Below are 21,521 nucleotides of genomic sequence, written 5' to 3'. Positions count from 1 at the left end.
TGCTTGGCAGTGTTGTGGATTAAATTTTCTTTGCAGGACATTGAACAGTTTAATTTTATCGAGTTAAATCATTTGGTTTGTTCATTTTATGCCGTTATGCTGCCAGAATTTTGTTGATCCTTAGTACTAAAAGTTTCCTTTTCAGGTACCATGTCCACCAGACGAGGATCAGGAGTTTACAAGAGGAGGCAGACCGATGGTTCCTCTTCCTCTCGATCATCAGGCGCTGCACCGACTAGTTCAGGCCAAATTAGACCACCGCAGCGCCATCGATTCCTACTTTTCCAAGGGTAGCCCACCTTTGAGCAGAGATATCAATCGATGAGGCACAAAGATTTGGGAAAAGGGCGTAGGATAGACTGGCCAGCACTGGAGACCGTCGGACTTGCAACGATCACCGATATCTGAGACACCCCATTTCAACATTTCTTTGACATTGTTGAACCAACATATAGGGAGTTGATCATGGAGTTTGCCAAGCACTTTCTTTCTCGCAAAGCCGCCATGGGACTTCCAACAACCGGATGCGATCGTTTCGGACTAGCAAGGCGGACTTTCATGATGAGTGTCGGTAGTTTGGGGTACACTGAGGCTTGTGGACTGAGGAGGATGCACCTGGAGAGGTTTATAGTCGCTGTATACACACGCCTAGTGTGTCATATCCGCAGATGTGGGCTGAGATTTGATGACACCGAGGGTTACAGGCCACCCAAGGCGTCTAACTTGCACGAGGGATCGGTACTTGCATGCATTCTTGGCTAGGACCATCAACGTAGGGGGAGATAGTGGTGGTGTAGTTACCCAGCCAGACCTGTTTATACTTTACAACATGCACCAGCACTAGTCTGTCGACATGGGGTACTTATTGGCCAGACAGATCAGTGCCTTCTACAATAACTCAAAGAAGTTATTTTTCTGTTTTGGGACTTACATTACTCGACTGGCTAGGAGCTTAGGAGTTTTGGAGGAAGCGATACCACATTTGACAGAGCTGGGGGTGATGGAAACGTTGGGACTTCCCTAGATGGTTAGTATGGGGATGGTGACTCGTAGGCAGGGTCCGCTAGGACCAGAGTATAGACTAAGGAATGCTCTCTTGGCAGCACTCAGAGAGGAGCGACCTGCCCCACAAGCCCATGGTACACAGGATGTCCCACCTTCTTCTGATATTCCAGAGTCTTCCTCCAGACCGTCTACTTCAGCTCCTTCTGGGTCTTCTTCAGCTGTTTTAGGAGTCTCCCCAATTGAGTTTAGAGAGTTGCAGCTTTGAGTGCGAGAGGTTGGCGAGGAGCGGCGGCGATTTCATTCGACAAGAGGCTTTTCAATGAGGACCTTTTACGGTTGTCGTCGAGTTTTGAGCCGGATGATGGCTCGGTTTGAGAGGCAGAGGGCTATGCTTCAAGCCCTGATTGAGCAGGGAGGTACGTTAGAGGCCTCTATGGCCAATGACATGTTCGATGATATTTTGCTACAGACTTTGCACCGCCTCGTCCACGAGCCGGGTTCCAGAGCGAGCCATTTTGACATCCCTCTAGCGGATGATCCAACCGGCCCTCCCTCTCCAACTGAGCACCCTTCAACACGGCTTGACGAGCCTCCTATTGACGGCCGCTCCTGCTGATCCACCAGCTCCGCATGTGACACTACTTCCGATCCTCGGAGAGCGGCAACTCCTCCACCATGCATCACCATCGCCTGATATACCTGCCGATGCACCTCTTTTCACCCGGAGCCATAATCAGTGATAGTTTCTTTTTCCTTTTCATTTCATATATTTTGTACACCGAGGACAAGGTGTCCTTCAAGTGTGGGGTGGTGATATCAATATATACTTACTTTCATGTTCTATTATTTTGTATATGAAATTTAGATCCTTTTCTAGTGTATATATCGCATTTCATTTATTCCATCTCAGTTATTTGTTTATTCTTTGTGCAATTTTTTTGTAAAATTTTGAAAATTTTTCACTTTGTTTCGATGCTCTTACTGTTGACTTGCTTTTGAAATCCTGTTTATGTCCATGTGATCGGGTAAAACCGATAGTGTTGAGTCTTGCGGAAGAATGTAAGATAATTAGTTTGAGTTTTGCACTGAGTTGCTTTGGTCTATTTAATTCTATTTTGATGATTTTTATTTGGAACCTACTCAAAAAGCACACTTATATGCTTTTATTTATTTCTTGTTGAGAGTGCCAATTACTGTTTTTACTTTTAGAACTTGCTCGGTAATGCTTATGAGGGCCATAAGGAGAGTTTAACACTTTGGTATGATAGAGGCACTTAGGTTTTTCATTCTAGCCAAATAGCCTTCATTCGTTTATTGATTCTGTAGATAACCCTTTCTTTCACCATTTCTTTTATCATATTCTATTACCATTTAGTTTTATTCTGCTTTGGGTTATGATTTTGCACATGAGTTATTTTTATTGGGAACTTTTGTCTTGGGAATAGCTTTAGAATCTTGTAGCAGCTTACTTCAATCCAAAAAGAAATTCACTCTATTATGTGAATGTTCTTCTCTTATGAAAAAAGAAAAAAAAAGAATAAGAGGGAAAGGTGATAAAAAGAAAGAAAGTAAGTGAGCTAAACATTTTGACTTGATTCCTATTTCCCACCTTGGACTACTATCCATTGTTTACCCCTTGTGATCATTGTGACTTGTGTGCATGTCATGTATTTCATTGCAGAACACCATAGGTTCAACTCTGACCAAATTTACCTACCCTTACCTAATCCCCATTACAACCCTTATAAAGACCTCTTGACATGGTTGTTAACTCTCCATAAGTGGTAGGAGTAGGATTTAAGAGCAAGCATATAGTAAGTAAGGCAGTAGTTGATGCATTGAGCGATTAAACACTACCCTTTAAACACTTTGAGTGATTTAGAGTGAATCTGGTGAGGAGATGTTTCTGAATAATTTCCTTGAGACAGTATTTTATGAATTATTGGCATCTTGGTTGTGATACTTGAATTGATTGCTTCGTTTCTTTTTGTTTGACTTGTTCTTGTTAAGGATATGTGCAGGAACTCTCTAGCTTGTTTGTCAGTTTAAGTATTGTTCCTTAGTGGTTTATTTTCCTTATTTTACTTTTGATTGCTTGAGGACAAGCAATGAGCTAAGTGTGGGGTTATTTGATGTGCGTAAAATACACACATCTAAATGGGGTTTTTAAGATTGATTTTATGGACATTTGGATGTGAATTGGTCTCAACACTCACCTTATACATATGTTTGTGTGCATTAGGTCCAAAAGAGGTCAAAGGATGAAAAAGGAAAGAATTGGAGCATAATTGGATGTCAAAGTACAAACGAGCTAAGTACGAGCATGAGGAAGTCAGGCCGTGTTGATCTCAACACTGGCCGTGTTCTCAACACGGTCACAAGCATTGGCCGTGTTACCAACACGGGGAAAAACACGGCCGTGTTGGACATCAAAAGAAGAAGTAGATTTTAGGTAGCACGACCACAGAGAGTAACACGGCCAGGAACACCATCCTGTGTTTAGAACACGGCCAGGAACACGGCCGTGTTAGAGACGACAGGGGGTATTAATTAAAAGAATGAAAAGAAGAGAAAAAGAGGAGGCTAGGGTTAGAACGTCCCAAAACCCTAATTTTTCTCTCCCTAAGGGTTTTCTGAGCTGAAACCAAGGGAAAAGGAGACTTGGATCAAGGTTTCAATCGGATTTCCTTGAAGGATCGAAGATTAGGCGAGGTTCGTTGATTGATTTTTAAATCGAGCAAGAGGAACAAGAATCGATTCAATTGGAGCAGAAGGATTTAGGGCTGTTTACTCTCATCCAAGGGTGTAATCGGGTTTTCTCTACCTTTGCTTATTGTTGTAATTGAATTCTTGTATATTTTGAGAATGAACATGATTAGCTAGATTGATTTAATCCGTTGGGATTTCTTTACTATGTTGGCTTGATATTATATTGTTGGATTGTTCGAGTTGGTTTTGTATTCTTCTTGTTTTCAATATTAATAAAATAATGCATTATTAAAGAGACGTTGTGAATTGTGATGTTTAGATTGCTTTATGAGGTTGAGAAATCCGTTTGGCAATTGGAATTTTGAATAGCAAGAACTGGTTAATAATCGCTTAGAGATAAGGATAATTAACTAGCCGGATTAAGAATTAACAAAGCTTAATAGAGGCGGATTAAAGCTTAATGCTAATTTAAGAATCAATCGTTAGGAAGAGATTCCAACTTTAGGTTATTAGGTTTAGGAATTCGGTTATCTCGAGAGAGAAACCGAATTCGGTTAAGAATTCGTCCACGGGTAGCATAATTAGACTCACCGATCCTTTATCTTTTGTTTGGATGCCAACTAGTTTAGATTCCCTTTGGGTTTTTCTTCTTGTCTTGATTATTTCATTTATCAATCACTCTTGCATCTCCCTTAGGACTTAGCTTGTAGTTAATAGTTAGTTTAGAATTTATTCATCATCCATTTTAGGTTAATATAACAAAGAACAAAGGAGTAACTCTGGGCTTTCGCTTTCCCGAGGAATACGACCTTGATACTCGCCATTAGTGCTAGACTGCATCGATAGGTACACTGCCTTAGATTGTAGCTAACACGAGTAGCACCCATCAATTGTGTTATGCCACAAATTTCTTTTCTGATGTTGGTAGCTCTTGTTGCAGGAAAAAACTTATCTAAGAACAATCTTTTCATCTCATTACATGTTGTTATTGAACCGGAGGGTAGATAATAGAGCCAATCTTTTTCTTTATCCTTCAAAGAAAAGGGAAAAGCTCTAAGATTTATTTGCTCTTTGGTCACACCCTGTGGCTTCATTCCCGAGCATACAATATGGAATTCTTTCCAGTGTTTATGAGGATCTTCACCTGCACATCCACGAAAAGAAAGGAGTAAGTGAATTAAGCCAGATTTTAATTCAAAATCAATTGCAATATTAGGAAATGTAATGCATAAAAGTTGTTGATTCAAATCCGGCACGGCTAGCTCTTTGAGAGTTCTATTCGCCATATTTTCTGCAACTTCTTGAAAAATAGATGTCTCACCAATAGCCAAATTTATCTCTAATTCCTCTATGAGATAACTTTTTCTTTGCCTAGTCTCCTTTCTTAATTGACGCGTTGTCTTCTCAATTTCAGGATTATATTGCAAATCAATAGCTTGAGAAGAACGAGTCATAAACAAATAAATTAAACAATGAGAAACTAAAATAAGCTCCCCGGCAACGGCACCAAATTTTGAGCGGGTTGTCGAAGCCCTTCAAAATAAATTACTGATTTTCCTAAACTAACTTGTAGAAATAGTGAAACCAGGTCGAATCGCAAGGGAACCAATGGGAATAGCTTCTCAAAGTTAAATAATATAAATGGGGGGATTTTGAATGTTTGAACTAAAATTATAAATAAACAGAGAATAATAAAGGCTGAATATTAAAGTAAATAAAAATCAATCTTATAAAACTTCTAATTCAAGAGTGCAAGTTTCATCCAATTGTAATTCTAATCATAGGCTTAAATATCAATTTTTCTATTCAAGTACTTAGTCTACTTATTCGGAAAAGCCGCCACAAGTGTAAATTCTCCTAATATAATTAACATAAACCCAGCATCCAAATCAAAACTTACCATTAGTCAACTAGGCATGATAGCGTTCCATATCAACTCAATGATAGCATTAAGAATAATGAGAATGACTAAACCAACATTAATTAATCGAGATAGTTGCAATTAAATTAATCTTGTTCCTTTATTTCCTAGAGCATATCATGCAAGCTATGTAATTCGAAAAGGCCGCAATCACACACACATGAGTTAGCTCCTTGCTACTTGTGTCAATCGTTCATGACAATTACGGATCATAAACTCAAAGTTTAGCAATAGAAAAATCAATATCAAATTGAGTCGTCAGTTCAATCAATATCAAAAATTCATAAACAATAAAAACAAGAAATAAAGAATACTTGAATTAAAGAAGAATTCTGTTAAGCACAAAGCCTCACAAAATCACAATTGGAATTTATTCACTCTTGAATCAGAAACTAAAAGCTTAGCCACACATGGTGGAGTAAAAATTCACAAGAGTTGTAGGGAATAGAAGAAGAAAAATAATAACAATCTCAAAGTACTCAGCCACTCTTTACTTGGTAGAACTAGCCTCCTTATGTAGGAAGTCAAACCTAAACCCTAATAAGATAATCCTTATCCAAAAAGAATTAAACTTCCTATATGATTTTAATCCTATAAGGAAGGATAGGATAAAAGGTAATCTAAACAAATTAAAATCCTAAATAGTATGGGAGTCAGTTTTCCTTATCCAGCACTTTCAAAATAAAGAAAATAACATAAAAGTGGGTCCACCACAAATTTATCTAAAAAATTTGAAATTCTCTTCTATAGATTACAGTAGCTCGCAGATTGTAAGGCCTGGTCACGCCTTATTGAAAATGACCTTCTGCATAAATTTTCACTCTTCCTCTAGAAGACTTGGTTTTTGACAAGTGATGCTTTAAAACATGTCTTTAGGCTTAATTCCACTCAATCCTTGATATCTCACCACCTAGATCAGAATAAACACAATTTCCACAATTAAGCACATTATCCAATCAAAATGTAAGGGAATTAAATACAACAAGTATAACTATTTATGATTTATCAGTATACTGCCCACATTGGCTGCTGATATTTATCCTTTAAAAAGGCAGTACCACAAAAATAAAATTCAAGCAAAAAATGACAAAACACAAACAATAAAACACCCATATTTGTATTGTAACAGTTTAATATCTCTTAACCCTATTACATTCAGATGATTCAAGGTGCACTATTCTCTTGAGTGCAATAATGTCCCTAGCTACAGTAGAAGGTTAAGATGCACTTAACCCAATAGTTCATCATCCACCTTTGCCCCCCCACAATAATCTTCCACCTCTACCAGCATTTCCAATTCCAATAGTGCTTGTGGAAGGTGGAACTAGCTGTGAGGAACTTATGTGTTTAGCATAAGAGGGTGTTGATGATGCTGCTTTTGCTGCAGCTTTTTCACCATACAGAGTCTTAAACCTATTACTTTCTAGCATCTACATAAATATAACCACTCAAATTTTCAGAGTATCTAGATTATTACAAAATCCTATAACATAAACAAATAACTAATGCATGAATGTTACCCTCATATAGATGTTTCCATATTCCTCAAACACTTTAACACCATATCCTTATCGGACCAATGCTCCCTCCTTTTGCTGGATTTGTTTTGTGCCGCTTGGCTTGCAGTCTTTTGAGTGATTTGGCTTCCAATAGTTGTATTCTGCCTCTTCAGTCTAATTGTCATCTTATGAGTGACATGTCTTTTTTGTTGACTTGAGGACCCATCCTTCTAGTGATGGCAGATGTACTAGGAGCAGTCCTTTGTGTACATTGACCTACCACTTTTAGTGGTCTTCCCCTTTTGACCTTTATTATGAATTGGTAGCTCAACAAACATTATGAATTTGTTAACATTAAATATTTTAGTAAATTACAAAAATAATACTTACATTAAGCTTCGGTGGCATTTCAACTGTGGGATTTTTGCAGCTACACTTATTATGCCCAATCTGGAAACATTTCTGGCATGTCATCAGTATGCCATGTCTTCTTAATTTGGTTGCGTTCTTAGGCTCTGATGGGCTAATTATGTAGCTACAATCCAAGGCAATGAACCTATTGATGCAGTCTAGCACAACGATAAGTATTAAAATTATCATATCCCTCGGGAAAGTGAAAACCTAGAGTTACTACTTCGTTCTTTGTCATCTAACCTAAAATATATGATGAATGATTTCGAAATTTACTAATAACTGGAAACTAAGTTCTAAATGAGATGCAACAATAAATGAAACAATCAAGACAAGAAAGCAAACCCAAAGGGAACCTAAACTAGTTGGCAATCAAACAAAAGATAACAGATTGATGAGTCCAATTATGCTACCCGTGGATGAATTCTTAACTGAATTCAGTCTCTCTCTTGAGATAACCAAATTCCTAAATCTAAGAACCTAAAGTCGGAATATCTTCCTAACGATCGATTATTAAGTTAGCTTTAAGCTTTAATCCGCTTCTATTAAGCTTTCTTAATTCTTAATCTGGCTAGTTAATTACCCTTATCTGTAAGTGATTATTAACCAGTTCTTGCTATTCAAGATTCCAATTACTTAATGAATTTCTCAATTACAAAAAGCAATCTAAACAACACAATTCACAATGTCTCATGAATAATGCGATATCTTATTAATACTGAAAGCAAGAAGAATATAAAAAGGAACTCAAACAATCTAATAATTCAGTACTAAGCCAACATAGTAAGGAAATCCCAAATAGGTTTAATCGATCTAGCTACACATGTTCATGTCTAAAACAACTAGGAATTTAATTACAATGATAGAATAAAGAAAATGAAACAGGTATAGCCTTTTCCCTTGAATTGGATGAACAGCTAAAAATCCAAATCTACACGGCGGTTGATCTCCTGAATTGCCTCTTAATTTGCCTTAAAATCCATTCTTGATCTTCAATGTGATGCTTGAACCACTAAAATCCATCCTTTAATATGCGAAATAGTCTCCCAAAGTCGAATATTGAAATCTGAAAAGGGGTGGCTCGCGCGCGTATGTGTGATCTCAAGTCAGAAAATCGAACCCTAGCAAGATAATCGATTTTGCCAATATAAATGTCACAGCACGGCCGTGGTCAAGCCCCTGCTGGTCAGCACGGGCGGGGTCCAGGCCGTGCTGGACCTTCAAGTTCTGAAAATAATCCTCTGCTCCCTGACCGTGCCCTCGCTAGTGCTGAGCCAATTTTGATGGATTCTGTTCCGTATTTGCCGTGCTCAACCTTGAAATGCTAGCCTTTGCTCAATTTTGATGGATTCTGGTCTGTATTTGCACGTATCTCCCTCAAATACTGATAATGTCCATCAATGATCACCTAAAATATGAAAGGAACCAAAACATAGTTGATTCTGGCATAAAATAAGATAACTATGCACAAAAATGGAAGTAATTGGGCATATAAATATGTGTAACACAATCCATATCAGGCTCCTATTCTTCAGCTCTCTTTCTACATCTTTTGGGTCTACCTGGCATCTTTCTAAGTGTTGGGGGCTAGATGGGAGCACCAGTAGCTGCTGGCCACATTTTCTTACCATTGATAGACTCCAAAGGATAGCTATATGATTCAGTGTACTTTTGTACACTAAAATATGCATCAAAAAAATCAGTTATGCCTCTCTTCATGAAATGGATACTAGAACATGCATGCATGCAAGGGATTCCTGTAATATCCCATGACCTACAGCTACATGTGCATTTCTTTAAATCGACAACAAACTGGTCATCTCCTACTGCAACCTGAAATTTATCCCCAACAGGTGGCTTACTAATGCATAATCTAGAATTATATTTATTAGTCTCTAGTTTAGCTCTAATCCTAGGACATATGCTATTAGTTATGCCACTCATACCCATAAGCTTATTATGTTGCCTCTCTATTAATGCAGCTCTAATACCCTCAAGCATATCTATGATTGGTCTTCCCCTAGCCTTAATTATATACCCATTAAAAGTTTCAGCTACATTATTATTTATCATATCATATTTTGGTATATCAGAAATGTAAACCTTATAAAACTTCATTCCCTGGCAGCTTAGTTCATTAAGTGCTTCATTTAGAGAGGCCTCATATGTGCTCCTTGCAGCTCTCCAAAATATGTTCTTCAATGCTTGCCCTTTGAATTCTTTTTTCCAATTATAATAGACATCCCTTGCACAATTGTGATGCTCAACAAATGGTGTCAATGTACTAATGGATTTTATAAATCCCTATCAACATCCAAAGCAACAAAGACTCAAGAACAAAGTTATATGATGGAATGAAAACAATACATAAAAATTAAAAATAAGTTTTTCAATACCTTTTGCTGGTCACTTATAAAGGTCCAACCTAGGCCATCTGTGATATTCGGCTCCTCAAATAGCAACTTCAAAAACCAACTCCAAGAAAACTCATTTCGGACTCAACCGCCCCAAATTATTAGGAACATCTAGTTGTTCCCATCCTTGGCAGTAGCACACTATAGGGCTCCACCTAGAAAAGTATTCAAGAAGCAACCATTGAATCTGATGATTGGTCTAAGCCCTTTAAAAATCCTTTTCTCAACCCACTGAAACTTATAAGATGAAGTATCCTAGTTGGCATGTGACTCCTTGTCTTAAGACATATCCTAGTTGTCTTAGGATTATAATTACTTATCCTAATATGATTAGCAGATTATTTAAAAGGTTGTTTTAATTAATAAAAGTACTATAAATCCTTTAGGATAAGGACTTGTAATTTTAGAATCCTAGTTGAACTAGGAAGTTGTCTAGATTAAGACAAGAGTTTGACTTTTGTCCTAAAATTTAGACATGGCAAAAAATTTAAGGAATTAAAAGGAAATTTTATTTTTTAAATTTGATTTAATTAAATAAAATTTCTCATTAATTTTTGTTAACCTAGGACTTATAGTGTCCTAGTATGACTAGGTTATCTGTCTTAATTAAGACATAAGTTTGACTTTCTGTCTTAATGTTTGACTTTGTCCTAAAATGACATAAATCAAAATTAAGGATATATTAAAGGGAATTAGTTATTAATTAAATATAATTTAATTAATTTTAATTCTCTATAACTTTCTTCAACTAAGATTCAATCTTGGTTTCCTAGTATGACTAGGATTAGTAAAGTTTGTTTGGTCAAAGGTTGACTTTATATCATATTTTTTTGGTTTTGGCCAAAAATTACACTCTAAAATATGGAGAATTTTTATTTTGAATATGATTTAATTATTTTAATTTTTCGTACTCCATTTAGTCCTAATTGTATGCAATGATCAAATAACTTGAATTATGCTATTTTGATTCTTTTATATGCTTCATATAATATGATTATATTTGGCATGATGGATGGTTATGGGCTATAAAGACCAATGTGATTGTGTTAAATGGTTGAATATTTTGATTTGGTATTTTTGAAATAAGGACTGTGTTCCATGCCCTTCTCTAAATTTCTCTAGGTTATAAAACTCTTTCCTCATCTAACTCCCCTTGAATGCAACTCAAGGTATCTCTAAATCTTATGTGAATGTTATATATAGTCTTAGATTAGTTAGATATAATTTTATTTTATAATCCATATGTAGATATGTGTCACGAAACTTCGGCTTAGAGGTTAACCAAGTCGCGCGGCACTTAGTTAACTTGCTTGACAAAGTCGAACTAAGTAAGCCTAGATGAGAGTTGGGAGCAAGTTTAGGTGAGCAAAGTAGGCAGCAAGGGTAGAATAGAGCACTTGAGCTTTATAAATATGGAGAGCTTTATTAAGTTTCCAACCTTCCTCTTGTATGTTACAAATGATGAATGGAGGGGGTATTTATAGGCTTCCCACCTCCTCAACTTGTGGCTAGGAATCATTCATCTAGAATTCTCTACAAGCTACTTATGTACAAGGCTTCCTTTGGAAGCTACTCTATGTACAAACAAGGGAAGCTTCTAGGCAGCTCCTTGGCTTGGCACACAGCCTTGCATCCTCTAGCAATTTCTAGATCCTTCCCTTGGTTTCTTTGGGCAGCCAATTTGGGCTAGGCTGCAGCATTGGGCTGGGCATATGTTGGGCATATTTCAGCCCATGGACAAGCCTTGCCTTGCCCAAGATGAGGCGGCTGTGACACCCTCCCCTACTCAATCTCGCGACGTCCTCGTTGCGCCTTGAGCTTTGTAATTTTGGATATACTCGGGGAATTGCCATAGCCAATCTTCACGTTCCCACGTAACCTTGATATCGGGCAGATTTTTCCACTTCACCAAGTATTTGGTGTAGTTGGGAACTCCTCTTCTTCTTATCACTCTGTCCGCAAAGATGCATTCTAACTCGGTGACAACGGCTGTTGGAGCTCTTCTAGATTCGCCACGGCTGGGGTCTTCCTTGTCTTCGTGGTATGGCTTAAGCATACTCACATGGAAGACATTATGGATTTTTAGTCTTGTAGGCAGCAGCACCAACGCGTTTCACGACTGGGAATGGGCCTTCATATCTCCTTACCAAGCCTTTATGCACTTTGCGGAGGGACTTGAATTGATTAGGCAGCAGCTTCACCATCACCAAGTCGCCAGCGCTATATCCTTTAGGGCATCACTTCACGTCAGCCCACTTCTTCATGATGTCTGCCTCTTCGTGCCATTCTCTCATAAATTTATAGGCAGAAGGGCTGGCTCCTCCGAAGCTAGCAGCAATGGCATTCGGCGTTAATGGCTGCTGTCCCATAATGACTTCGAAGGGACTCTTATCCGTGGACTCGCTTCTTTAGAGGTTATACGAGAATTGGGCTACGTCAAGCAGTTTTGCCCAATCTCGTTGGTAAGCACTAACATAGTGCCTTAGGTAGAGTTCCAGCAAGGCATTAATCGTTTCCGTTTGGCTGTCGCTTTGCGGATGAAAGCTTGTGGAGAAGTTGAGGTCTGTGCCTAATAACTTGAACAACTCTCGCAAAAACTTGCCAGTAAACCGAGGGTCTCTATCGCTGATTATACTCTTGGGAAACCCCACAGCTTCACAACATTCTTGAAGAAGAGGCGAGCTGCCTTGTCTACCTTGCAGTCCGCCGGGGCAGGGATAAAAGTAGCATACTTGCTAAATCTATCCACAACAACCATGATACTTTCGAACCCTTCGGATTTCGGTAGAGCCACAATAAAGTCCATTGAGACAATCTCCCACGGCCTTTCAGCGACAGGAAGAGGTTCAAGTAGGCCAGCAGGCTGTTGTTGTTCCACCTTGTCTTGTTGGCATACAAGGCAGGTCCGAACATAGGCCTCCACATCGTCCTTGAGTTGCGGCTAGTAGTAGTTTTGTTGGACTAGCGCAAGTGTGCAAGTCATGCCGGGATGTCCAGCCCACAAAGAGTCATGGCACTCCTTCAAAAGTTCTCTCCGCAGATTTCCCTACTTCGCCACATAGACTCGATTGCCAACAGTGAGGAGAAGGCCATCTTTCTCCTAAAATCGTCGAGTTTTTCCCTCGATTGCTAGCTTGATGATGCTCTTGGCCAAAGTGTCTTGCTGCATTCCTTCCTTGATGCGGCTAAGGAAGTCGCTCTTCAGTGTGTTAGCAGCAATGGAAGCCAACTCCGCCTTTCTACTCAACGCATCAGCGACAACATTGGCTTTGCCTGGCTTATATTCAAGCTTATAGTCGAATTCGGCCAAGAAATCTTGCCAGCGTGCTTGCTTAGGACTCAACTTATTTTGACTCTGAAAATAGCTTGTAGCCACATTATCTGTTAAAATAGTGAACTTGCTGCCGAGCAAGTAATGTCTCCATGTGTGCAAGAAATGGACGACGGCAGTCATCTTCTTCTCTTGGACAGTATACCGCCTTTCCATTTCATTAAGCTTGCGACTTTCATAGGCGATAGGGTGCCTATCTTGTATGAGGATGCTCCAATGGCATAGTCTGAGGCATCCGTGTGCACCTCAAATGGTTTTCCATAATCGAGCAGCATCATGACAGGCTCCATTGACACAGCATTCTTCAAGGTTTCGAATGCAGCATGGCATTCCTCACCCCAATTCCATGCCTTATTCTTCTTGAGTATATAACAACCCCGCAAGAGGGATATATTTGTCAATATTAGAAAACTACCCCGTAAGAGGGGTATATCACTAAAAATGAGAAAACAACCCCAAAGAGATGGTATATTTCTTAATATGAGAAAATAACCCCGTAAGAGAGGTATATTTATCAATATTAGAAAACAACCCCATAAGAGGGATATATCTTTAAAAATTAGAAAACAACCCCAAAAAATGGAATATTTTTTAATATGAGAAAACAACCCCATAAAATTTGTATATTTGTCAATATTAGAAAACAACCCCGTAATAGGAGTATATTTGTCAAAATTAGAAAAAAAACCTCGTAAGAGGGGTATATCTTTCAAAATGAAAAAGAAACCCCAAAAAAGTGGCATATTTTTAATATGAGAAAACAACCCCATAAGAGGGGTATATTTATCAATATAAGAAAACAATCCCGTAAGAGGGGTATATTTATCAATATTATAAAACCACTCCGCAAGAGGGATATATTTGTCAATATTAGAAAACAACTCCGTAAGAGGGGTATATTTGTCAATATGAGAAAACAATCCCGTAAGAGCAGTATATTTATCAATATGAGAAGACAACCCCATAAGATGGGTATAGTTGTTAATATTATAAAACGACCCTATAAAAGGGCTATATTTGTTAATATTAGAAAACAACCCCGTAAGAGATGTATATTTACGAATATTAGAAAACAACCCGTAAGAGAGGCATATTTGTCAATATTAGAAAATAACCCCGTAAGAGGGGTATATTTCTCAAAATAAGAAAACCACCCAATAAGATGGGTATATTTGTCAATATTAGAAAACGACCTCGTAAGTGGAGTATATTTGTCAATATTAGAAAATAATCCTGTAAGAGAGGTGTATTTGTCAATATCAGAAAACAACCCCGTAATAGGGGTATATTTATCAATATTAGAAAACAACCAAGTAAGAGGGGTATATTTATCAATAAGAGAAAACAATCCCGTAAGATGGGTATATTCGTCAATATTAGAAAACAACCCTGTAAGAGGGGTATATCATTCAACTTCAGAAAATAACCCCAAAAAATGGTGTATTTTTTAATGCGAGAAAACAATCATGTAAGAGGGGTATATTTGTCAATATTAGAAAATAATCCCGTAAGAGGGGTATATTTGTCAATGTTTTAGAACAACCCCACAAGAGGGATATATCTGTCAATATTAAAAAAAACCCCGTAAGAGGGGTATATATGTAAATATTTGAAAAAAAACCCCATAAGAGGGGCATATCTTTCAAAATGAGAAAACAACCCCAAAAAAGTAGTATATTTTTTAATATGAACAAAAACAACCCGTAAGGCGAGTATATTTGTCAATATTAGAAAACAACACCTTCAGAGGGGTAAATTTGTCAATATTAGAAAACAACCCCGCAAGAGGGCTATATTTATCAATATAAGAAAACAATCCCGTAAGACGTGTATATTTGTCAATATTAGAAAATGACCCCGTAAGAGGGGAATATTTGTTAATATTATAAGACAACCCCGTAAGAGAGGTATATTTGTCAATATTAGAAAACAACCTCGTGAGAGGGGGATATTTGTCAATATTAGAAAACAACCCCGTAAGAGGGGTATATTTACCAATATGAGAAGACAACCCCGTATGATGGGTATATTTGTCAATATTAGAAAACGACCCCGTAATCGCAGTATATTTGTCAATATTAGAAAACAACCCCGTAAGAGGGTTATATTTATCAATATGAAAAAACAAGCCCGTAAGAGGGGTACATTTATCAATATTAGAAAATAATCCTGTAAGTGGGGTATATTTGTCAAATATAATAAAACAACCCCGCAAGAGGGATATATTTGTCAATATTAGAAAATAAACCGGTAAGAGGGGTATATTCAACAATATTAGATAACAACCCCGTAAGAGGGGTATATTTGTCAATATTAGAAAATAATCCCGTAAGAGGGGTATATCTGTCAACATGAGAAAACAAGCCCAAAAAGGTGGTATATTTTTTAATATGAGCAAACTACCCCGTAAGAGAGGTATATTTGTCAATATTAGAAAACAATCCAGTAAGAGGGGTGTATTTGTCAATATTTGAAAACAACCCTCGTAAGACTGGTATATTTGTCAATATTAGAAAATAACCCGTAAGAGCGGTATATTTGTCAATATTAGAAAACAACCCCGTAAGAAGAGTATATTTATCAATAAGAGAAAACAACGCCGTAAGAGAGGTATATTTGTCAATATTAGAAAACAACCCCATAAGAGATGTATATTTGTCAATATTAGAAAACAACCCCGTCAGAGGGGTATATTTATCAATATTAGAAGACAACCCCATAAGATGGGTATATTTATCAATATTAGAAAATGACCCCGTAATAGGGGTAGATTTCTCCATATTAGAAATAACCCCGGAAGGGTGATATATTTGTCAATATGAGAAAACAACCTCGTAAGAGGGGTATATTTGTCAATATTAAAATACAACCCTATAAGATGGGTATATTTGTCAATATTAGAAAATAATCCCGTAAGAAGGGTATATTTGTCAATATTACATAACAACGCCGCAAGAGGGATATATTTGTCAATATTAGAAAACAACCCCATAAGAAAGGTATACTTGTCAATATTAGAAAACAACCCCGTAAGAAGGGTATATTCGTTAATATTAGAAAACAACCCCGTTAGAGGGGTATATCTTTCAAAATGAGAAAATAACCCCAAAAAGGTGGTATATTTTTTAATACGAGAAAACAACCTCGTAAGAGAGGTATATCAGTCAATAGTAGAAAACAATCCCGTAAGAGGGGTATACTTGTCAATATGAGAAAACAATCACGTAGGAGGGGTACATTTGTCAATATTAGAAAATAATCCCGTAAGAGGGGTATATCTTTCTCAAAATGAGAAAACAACCCCAAACAGGTGGTATATTTTTTAATATGAGAAAACAACCCTGTAAGAAGGGTATATTCTTCAATGTTAGAAAACAACCCCGCAATTCGGGGTATATCTTTCTAAATGAGAAAAAACCGCAAAAAAGTGGTACATTTTTTAAATTGAGAAAACAACCCCGTAAGAGAAGTATATTAGTCAATATTAGAAAACAATCCCGTAAGAGGGGTATATTCATCCATATTAGAAAACAACCCCGTTAGAGGGGTATATCTTTCAAAATTTGAAAATAACTATAGAAAATGGTATATTTTTTAATATGAGAAAACAACCCCGTAAGAGAAGTATATTTGTCAATATTAGAAAACAACCCCGTAAGAGGGGTATATTTTTCAATATTATAAAACAACCCCGCAAGAGGGATATATTTGTCAATATTAGAAAACAACCCCGCAAGAGGGCTATATTTATCAATATAAGAAAATAATCCTGTAAGATGTGTATATTTGTCAATATTAGAAAATGACCCCGTAAGAGGGGTATATTTGTTAATATTATAAGACAACCCCGTAAGAGAGGTATATTTGTCAATATTAGAAAACAACCTCGTGAGAGGGGGATATTTGTCAATATTAGAAAACAACCCCGTCAGATGGGTATATTTACTAATATGAGAAGACAACCCCGTATGATGGGTATATTTGTCAATATTAGAAAACGACCCCGTAATCGCAGTATATTTGTCAATATTAGAAAACAACCCTATAAGGGTGATATATTTCTCAATATGAGAAAACATCCCAGTAAGAGGGGTATATTTGTCAATATTAGAAAACAATCCCGTAAGAGGGGTATATTTATCATTATGAAAAAATAACCCCGTAACAGGGGTACATTTATCAATATTAGAAAATAATCCCGTAAGTAGGGTATATTTGTCAAATATAAAAAAACAACCCCGCAAGAGGGATATATTTGTCAATATTAGAAAGCAAACCGGTAAGAGGGGTATATTCAACAATATTAGATAACAACCCCGTAAGAGGTGTATATCTGTCAACATGAGAAAACAAGCCTAAAAAGGTGGTATATTTTTTAATATGAGCAAACTACCCCGTAAGAGAGGTATATTTGTCAATATTAGAAAACAATCCCGTAAGAGGGGTGTATTTGTCAATATTAAAAAAAAATCCTCGTAAGAGGGGTATATTTGTCAATATTAGAAAATAACCTCGTAAGAGCGGTATATTTGTCAATATTAGAAAACAACCCCGTAAAAGGAGTATATTTATCAATATGAGAAAACAACGCCGTAAGAGAGGTATATTTGTCAATATTAGAAAACAACCCCATAAGAGAGGTATATTTGTCAATATTAGAAAACAACCCCGTCACAGGGGTATATTTATCAATATTAGAAGACAACCCCGTAAGATGAGTATATTTGTCAATATTAGAAAACGACCCCGTAATAGGGGTAGATTTCTCCATATTAGAAAACAACCCCGGAAGGGTGATATATTTGTCAATATGAGAAAACAACCTCGTAAGAGGGGTACATTTGTCAATATTAAAATACAACCCCGGAAGGGTGACATATTTGTCAATATGAGAAAATAACCTCGTAAGAGGGGTACATTTGCCAATATTAGAAAACAACCCCGTAAGATGGGTATATTTGTCAATCTTAGAAAACAATCCCGTAAGAGGGGTATATTTGTCAATATTATAAAACAACGCCGCAAGAGGGATATATTTGTCAATATTAGAAAACAACCCCGTAAGAAAGGTATATTCGTCAATATTAGAAAAGAACCTCGTTAGAGGGGTATATCTTTCAAAATTAGAAAATAACCCCAAAAAGGTGGTTTATTTTTTAATACGAGAAAACAACCCTGTAAGAGAGGCATATTTGTCAATATTAGAAAACAATCCCGTAAGAGGGGTATATTTGTCAATATTAGAAAATAACCCCGTAAAAGGGGTATACTTGTCAATATTAGAAAACAACCCCTAAGAGGGGTATATTTGTCAATATTAGGAAATGACCCCGTAATAGGGGTATATTTATCAATATAAGAAAACAACCCCAGAAGGGTGATATATTTGTCAATATGAGAGAACAACCCCGTAAGACGGGTACATTTGTCAATATTAGAAAACAATCTCGTAAGAGAGGTATATTTTTTAAAATTATAAAATAATCCCGCAAGAGGGATATGTTTGTTAATATTAGAAAACAACCCCGTAAGACGGGTATATTCGTCAATATTAGAAAATAACCCCTAAGAGGGGTATATCTTTCAAAATGAGAAAAGAACCACGTAAGAGGGGTATATTTGTCAATATTAGAAAATAATCCCGTAAGAGTGGTATATTTATCAATATTAGAAAACAACCACGTAAGAGGGATATATTTGTCAATATTAGAAAGCAGCCCTGTAAGAGGGTATATTTGTCAATATAAGAAAATAACCCCAGAAGGGTGATATATTTGTCAAAATGAGAGAACAACCCCGTAACAAGGGTACATTTGTCAATTGTAGAGAACAACCCCGTAAGAGGGGTATATTTATCAATATTAGAAAACAACATCGGAGGGGTGATATATTTGTCAATATGAGAAAACAACCTCGTAATAGTGGTACATTTGTCAATATTAGAAAACAATCCCGTAAGAGGGGTATATTTTTCAATATTAGAAAACAACCCCGCAAGAGGGATATATTTGTCAATATTGGAAAACAACCCCGTAAGAGGGGTATATTTGTCAATATTATAAAACAACCCCGCAAGAGGGATATATTTGTTAATATTAGAAAATAACCTCGTAAGAAGGCTATATTCGTCAATATTAGAAAACAACCCCGTTAGTGGGGTATACCTTTCAAAAATGAGAAAATAACCCCAAAAAATTGGTATATTTTTTTAATATGACAAAACAACCCCATCATAGAGGTATATTTGTCAATATTAGAAAACAATCCCGTAAGAGGGGTATATTTTCAATGTTAGAAAACAACCCCCCAAGATGGGAATATTTGTCAATATTAGAAAACAACCCCGTAAGAGGGGTATATTTGTCAATATTAGAAAATAACCCCGTAAGAGGAGTATATTTATCTATATGAGACAACGACCCCGTAAGAGGGGTATATTTATCAATATTAGAAAACGACCTCGTAAAAGAGGTATATTTGTCAATATTAGAAAACAATCCCGTTAGAGGGGTATATTTATCAGTATGAGAGAACAACCCCGTAAGATGGGTATATTTGTCAATATTAGAAAACGACCACGTAAGAGGGATTTATTTGTCAATGTTAGAAAACCCCGTAAGAGTGATATATTTATCAATATGAGAAAATAACCCCGTAAGAGGGGTATATCTATCAATATTAGAAAACAATCCCGTAATAGGGGTATATTTGTCAATATTAGAAAATAACCCCGTAAGAGAGGTATGTTTGTCAATAATAGAAAACAATCCCACAAGAGGGGTATATTTGTCAATATGAGAAAACAACCACGTAAGAGGGGTATATATGTCAATATTAGAAAATAATCCCGTAAGAGGGGTATATCTTTCAAAATGAGAAAATAACCTCAAAAAGGTGGTATATTTTTTAATATGAGAATACAACCCCGTAAGAGACATATATTTGTCAATATTGGAAAATAATGCCGTATCAGAGGTATATTTATCAATATTAGAAAATAATCCCCGTAAGAGAGTTATATTTATTCATATTAGAAAAGAACCCTGTAAGAGGAGTATATTTACTAATATGAGAAAACAATCCCGTAAGATGGGAATATTTTTCAATATTAGAAAACGACCCCGTAAGGGGGGTATATTTGTCAATATTAGAAAACAACACTGTCAGAGGGTTGTATTTGTCAATATTAGAAAACAACCTCGTAAGAGGGACAAATTTGTTAATATTAGAAAATAACCCCGTAAGAGAGGTATGTTTGTCAATATTAGAAAACAATCCCGTAAGAGGGGTACATTTGTCAATATTCGAAAACAACCCTGTAAGAGAGGTATATTAGTCAATATTAGAAAACAATCCCATAAGAGGGGTATATTTATGAATATGAGAAAACAACCACGTAAAAGGGGTATATTTGTTAATATCAGAAAATAATCCCGTAGAAGGGGTATATCTTTCAAGATGAGAAAACAACTCCAAAAAGGTGGTATATTTTTTAATATAAGAATACAACCCCGTAAGAGAGGTATATTTGTCAATATTAGAAAACAATCCCGTAAGAGGGGTATATTTGTCATTATTAGAAAATAACCCCGTAAGAGGGGTATATTTATCAATATTAGAAAATAACCCCGTAAGAGGGGTATATTTATCAATATAAGAAAACAACCCCGAAAGGGTGATATATTTGTCAATATGAGAAAACAACCTCGTAAGAGGTGTATATTTGTCAATATTAGAAAATAATTCCGTAAGAGGGGTATATTTATCAGTATAAGAAAACAATCCCGTAAGAGGGGTATATTTATCAATATAAGAAAATAACCCCGGAGGGGTGGTATACTTGTCAATATGAGAACACAACCCCGTAAAAGAGTTATATTTCTCAATATTAGAAAATAATCCTGTAAGAGGGGTAAATTTATCAATATTAGAAAACAACATCGCAAGAGTGGTATATTTGTCAATATTATAAAACAACCCGTAAGAGGGGTATATTTGTCAATATTAGAAAATAACCCTATAAGAGGGGTATATTTATGAATATAAGAAAACAACCCCGAAAGATTGATATATTTGTCAATATGTGAAAACATCCCCGTAAGAGGGGTACATTAGTCAATATTAGAAAACAACCGTAAGAGGGTTATATTTTTCAATATTATAACCCCGCAAGAGGAATATATTTGTCAACATTAGAAAACAACCTCGTAGGAGGGGTATATTCATCAATA

General features: G+C 36.5%; 1 protein-coding gene across 1 annotated transcript; it reads right to left on the bottom strand.

Annotated features, from left to right (window-relative positions):
• Positions 1-9,132: 9,132 nt before the first annotated feature.
• On the bottom strand, positions 9,133-12,765 carry LOC107261060. The gene is made up of 3 exons (XM_048371303.1): positions 12,595-12,765; positions 9,942-10,007; positions 9,133-9,849 (listed from the first exon to the last, which is right to left on the bottom strand). The coding sequence occupies exons 1-3, from the start codon at positions 12,763-12,765 to the stop codon at positions 9,133-9,135; spliced, it is 954 nt and encodes a 317-aa protein (XP_048227260.1).
• Between the last annotated feature and the right edge of the window lie 8,756 nt (positions 12,766-21,521).

The sequence above is a fragment of the Ricinus communis genome, chromosome 2 (genome assembly GCF_019578655.1).
Source record: "Ricinus communis isolate WT05 ecotype wild-type chromosome 2, ASM1957865v1, whole genome shotgun sequence".
Taxonomy (NCBI): Eukaryota; Viridiplantae; Streptophyta; class Magnoliopsida; order Malpighiales; family Euphorbiaceae; genus Ricinus; species Ricinus communis.
This window is presented reverse-complemented; position numbering and strand designations above follow the sequence as displayed.

What these genes read in the sequence shown, in the direction of transcription:
- LOC107261060 (XM_048371303.1), bottom strand. Translation starts at nt 12,765, where the DNA reads ATGGACTTTATTGTGGCTCTACCGAAATCCGAAGGGTTCGAAAGTATC. An exon ending in AGCTGTGGGGTTTCCCAAGA is followed by an intron (nt 10,008 to 12,594) that starts GTATAATCAGCG and finishes TGGTTTTTGAAG; the next exon opens with TTGCTATTTGAGGAGCCGAA. An exon ending in TTATAAGTGACCAGCAAAAG is followed by an intron (nt 9,850 to 9,941) that starts GTATTGAAAAAC and finishes GGATGTTGATAG; the next exon opens with GGATTTATAAAATCCATTAG.